The sequence below is a fragment of the Ziziphus jujuba genome, chromosome 3 (assembly GCF_031755915.1).
Source record: "Ziziphus jujuba cultivar Dongzao chromosome 3, ASM3175591v1".
NCBI lineage: Eukaryota > Viridiplantae > Streptophyta > Magnoliopsida > Rosales > Rhamnaceae > Ziziphus > Ziziphus jujuba.
Window position 1 is genome coordinate 31929197 of NC_083381.1, and position 4981 is coordinate 31934177.

At 28.8% G+C, this 4981-nt stretch overlaps 1 protein-coding gene across 1 annotated transcript; it reads left to right on the forward strand.

The window, feature by feature from the left end:
- The first annotated feature begins 334 nt into the window (after positions 1–334).
- On the forward strand, positions 335–4569 carry LOC107434739 ((+)-neomenthol dehydrogenase-like). The gene is made up of 5 exons (XM_048477886.2): positions 335–475; positions 653–899; positions 2272–2349; positions 2784–2960; positions 4016–4569. The coding sequence occupies exons 1-5, from the start codon at positions 450–452 to the stop codon at positions 4394–4396; spliced, it is 909 nt and encodes a 302-aa protein (XP_048333843.1). The 5' UTR covers positions 335–449; the 3' UTR covers positions 4397–4569.
- The last annotated feature ends 412 nt before the right edge of the window (positions 4570–4981 follow it).

Genomic DNA, 4981 nt, shown 5'->3' on the forward strand with positions numbered 1-4981 from the left:
ACTTTTAAATTGTAGCTCCGTTTTCGACGTGCTACTAGTCTATGAACTCGTGACAACGTGTATTTTTTAACGGTACCTCGGTCAATATGAGATTCCATCAGGAGCAAAAAGTCAACATTTCACCCCTTCTCGGTCAACGACGATCAAACCCTGTCAACCTTAATCAAATTTGAAAAATTTCCGGTATATTTCGGGACGGGATGTTCCAACCTTATAGTCGTCAAAATTGACTAGTAGAAAAATTATAACGACCATATAATTGTCCAAAACTCCTTATCATATATATATATATATAGTATACAATTATTTTGTCGTGAATATATATATTTATATATATATATATATATACACATATAGTAGTTTTTCACAAAAAAATAAAAAATAAAAAAACATATAGTAGTTTCGTTTTGCTTTCATTTTCACATTCTCAGTGGTCAATACCATCCATAATGGCAGAAGCTAAAGCTAGCCGGAGGTATGCAAAGCTGCGATATACTTGCTTCCTCCATGGTTAAATTTCCTAAACTCCTAAACAGTTTTTAGAGTTAAAAGACCTTAACGCTTTAGTCATATTTACATGTATCAACACCATGGTTAATTGTTTTTTTTTTTTTTTTTTGGTTTATAATTTGTTATTATTTTGGTCTCTCAGGTGTGCAGTAGTAACAGGGGCAAACAAGGGGATTGGATTGGAAGCAGTGAAGCAGTTGGCCTCCAATGGAATCACTGTGGTCTTAACGGCTAGAGATGAAAATAAAGGTCTTGAAGCTGTTGAGAAGTTGAAAGAGTTTGAGCTCTCTGGTGAAGTGCTTTTTCATCGACTTGATGTGGCTGATCCTGCTTCTATTGCTTCTTTGGCCGATTTTATCAAAACACAGTTTGGGAAACTTGATATCTTGGTATGTATAAGTATAATATTAATTTGAATTGATTTCTATATTCGGAATTGGAAAATCTTATTTGATTTTTGATAAAACGAGTATGAAAACAAGCATAAAGATGAGATGATTCGAACATGTAAAACAAAGAGCAAAAGATGTAGCTAGCTAGTCTATCCTGTTTGCGTTTCTTTCCCTTTTTTTTTTTTTTTTTTTTTGTGGTTGATAGCTCATGGTCTATCTTATAGATAATTCAAGATGACAATGATCGTTGGTGTTAAGCTCTACATTCTATAAGTTGGATTAAGCCCCGAACTAAAAATTCCTCTTCTCCCCACTAATTAATCATATTGTCCAAAAAGAATAAAATTTTACTTCTAGGTAATATATATAAAGTTCATCACATCCACATACAGTGCAAGTAGCCAATTTTTTTCCGCGTGGAGACACATAAGAAGCCAAGTATGCGCCCCCCACTCCTTCCTAACTTTTATATCTTTCCCTTTAATGGCACTTCTAAATGTTTTAAAATAAAAATAAAAAATAAACTGAGCATTGGGCCCCCGACAATAAGATATAATATCATATATATTTTCATGAAATCAATTGTCAATATATATAAAGACTTTGCAAATAGATCCATATATGCAAATTGTCTAATATTATATATATATATATATATAAATATTTACCCATTTTCTTTTTATTGAATTTTTCTTCTGTTTTGCACCCTTTTTTTCTCCTTTTTATTTTAATAATTATTATTTTTACAGCATAGAAAACGTTTTATGTTTTAAATTATTATATATAAGCTGTATCGCATACTTTATAAGAAATGAAAGCTACATAGAATATAATTTTCTAGATTATTTTTTTTCATTTTACATTTGTCCCCTTAAGCTAAACTTCCTGATTCCGACTGCGCAGAGACACTGCATGTAATCGGTATATATTTATTATGGGGCCTCTATATAGAGAAAAATACTATAATTTGACAAATAATTATATCTAGATACTCTTAACTTTCTATGATTTCTACTGGGGGAAATAGGAAAAAAAAAAAAAAAACTCTATTAACTTATCATGAGTCATACTGTACTAAGTATATTTGCATAAGTTCAAGGGTCAGTGAAGTTGCATTTTGGTTTCCATAAAATATTTTCTATACATCGAGTATTTTCAGTAGCAAAAAAAAAAAAAAAAAAAAAAAAAAAAAAAAAAAACAGAAAATAAAATTATTTGATAAGAGATTTTTTTTTATATATATTAAAATGAAAGAATTCGAATTGAAATAATTATATGATAAAAGACTGGATTTTACTATTGGACTATTCTCGTTGATGAATTTTAATAAAAGAAGTTAATGGAAGATATTAATTAATTGCTCATGCAGGTGAACAATGCAGGAATCGCGGGATTAATAGTGGATTCTGATGCTTTTGCCAGAGCTTCCGAGGATGCTGGTGGCTTTGTTCGTATTATAACCATTCTTCTTTGCTTGCCTTCAAATTTTTAACGGCTAGTTTTTTGTTACAAAATGTCATTTTTTTAATTTAACAATCTATCAGAAGTTAATTGAGGATTTCAACAATATTGTGCACAAAAAATGATTTGTGAAGTATATTGCATATATCCTTTTAATAAAATTATAAAAATACCCTTTTACAATTTATTTTTATTGTAATATTATGTTAGCCATTTATAACACGTATACTTTTTATACTTTTTTTTCTTTCTTTTTTTTTTTTTTTTTTGGCTATAGTTAATTTGTGCGGGAAACAAATTAATCAATCAATATTTAAATGTTTTCTGCTTTTCTGCTTCTTTTTAATTAGTGTGGGAAACAAATTAATCAAGCAATATTTAAATTTGCTTTCTGCTTCCTTTTTATATACTATTTTGCAGCCAATGGGACGCAAATATTGGGATAAGATAGCAGTTCAAACGAATGAATTGACAAAAAAATGCCTGGAAATAAACTATTATGGTGCAAGAAGAATGATCGAAGCTCTTCTTCCTTTGTTGCAATTATCTCAATCGCCAAGCATCGTTAATGTTTCCTCCCTTCTGGGATCGTTGGAGGTAAGAATTTTAAGTATTTTAATGATCTTCCTCCTCCATCATTCATATTAACAACAAAATTGATGCTACTATAGATACTTAATTATTAAATCAGTTTGGAGAGATGGATTATTGCAAAATAATTTAAATTGTTCTTTAAAATTTTCTAAACTTTGCTCCTAATTGATGGGGCATTCTATTAATCCTGTAAAAAAGCTTTAAGTTGGCAAGTCTTTAGTCAAACACTAACGAGAATCACCTCTAAAATAGTAATTTTTTTCCCCCCCCTCTGCAATGTTCACATAGAAAAAAGAAATTAAAAATATAAATTTGTGCCACATGCATTGCTTAGAATAAGATGAGTAACAGCCATTTTTTATGAATTCACCCTTTACCGAAAAAATTAAAAAACAAAACTAAAGTTAATTTTTTAATGAATTTTGCTGTTTGTCTTCTCTAATAAAATAATCATCATAACTGAAAATTATTGCTCATGACAATTGATAATTATTTTTTTTAACTTTTCAAAATTAAAAATTTAATATCAAAAAAAGGAACGAAATAGAATGCCATTTATATTTTGGCGAGGATATGTATGGATGCCATAAGTATTCATATTTTTATATTTATTACTTAATATTTTCATAAAAAATTTATTACTTAATTTGATTAATGATTTTTTATTTCTTTTACTAGTGTACTCTTTTAATTAATTTGATTGTATCTTTGTACATCTAACATTGTTAATTATATTATTTACCAAAACATTGTTAATTATATTTGAATAATTAATAAAAAAGAAAAAAGGAGAAAAAAAAGAAAAAAAGAGCTCATGTGATTTTCAAAATACATAAAAATAGATACCATCTAATTGTTTCAGCAAAAAAAAGATACCATCTAATTGATGTTTTGCTGAAAAATTGAATACAAACAGTAGCCAATTAAATTCGCTTGTTTGACCATTATTGATGATGTGACAGAAGCATTTTTGTTTGTTTCTTATTTAGCAAATAGAATCTTGATCATGAAAGTAATTAATTATTGTGTATGTGTTTGGATTTTATGGGCTTTATCAGAATATACCCAATGAATGGGCAAAGGATATACTAAATGATGTAGAAAGACTGACAGAAGAGAGGGTAGACGAGGTATTAAATGAATTTGTGAAAGATTTCAAACAAGGCAATTTAGAAGCAAAAGGATGGCCAACACATAACTCAGCCTACATACTCTCAAAAGCTGCCATGAATGCCTACACAAGAATTTTGGCCAAAAGGTTTCCAAATTTCCATGTCAATAGCGTTTGCCCTGGATTTGTCAAAACCGATATGACTTGCAATACTGGCCTCTTGACTGTTTCACAAGGAGCTCACATTATTGTCACTACGGCACTCTTGCCTCTCAATGACAAGTCATCTGGCCTATTCATTTCTCATCAAGGAGTCGTGAGCTTCTGAATTATAATATAATATATACCCATATTTATATTTATTGGTGATTAGTTTTACATTATATATATATATATATATATATGGAACTACGAAGCATTAATCAATTTGGATTTCTTGTACTTTAATAAAACTTCCTGAGGTTATATCCTTTCCAAAAATTGAGTGCCACGTTCTGTTTGTTGTGTCCAATGTGCAAGGAATTGAAATTGAAAGTGATGATTTTTTGAAATAACAAGATCTCAGTCAGCCATTTTAGTATTAACTGGAAAAAAAAAAACAAAAAAGAAAAGAAAAGAAAGAACGATTATCTCTATATAATCATTAATTTTTAAATTTTAATTGGCTGATAAGCTCTGCTTTTTAAAGAAAACTATCAAAAACAGAGAATCACAGCAGAAGTCCTTATATTATTAAATTTTGGACACTACTTGATGTGGTAATATTATATTAGTTGACAAATTGATATAATCAAAATACTAATTTTGCTACGGTTGATATTTTAAGTAGATGACATCGTCTAACATAGATTTCTAATACAGATTATTAAATACATGCCATAAGTATTCATATTTTTATAGTTATTACTTAATA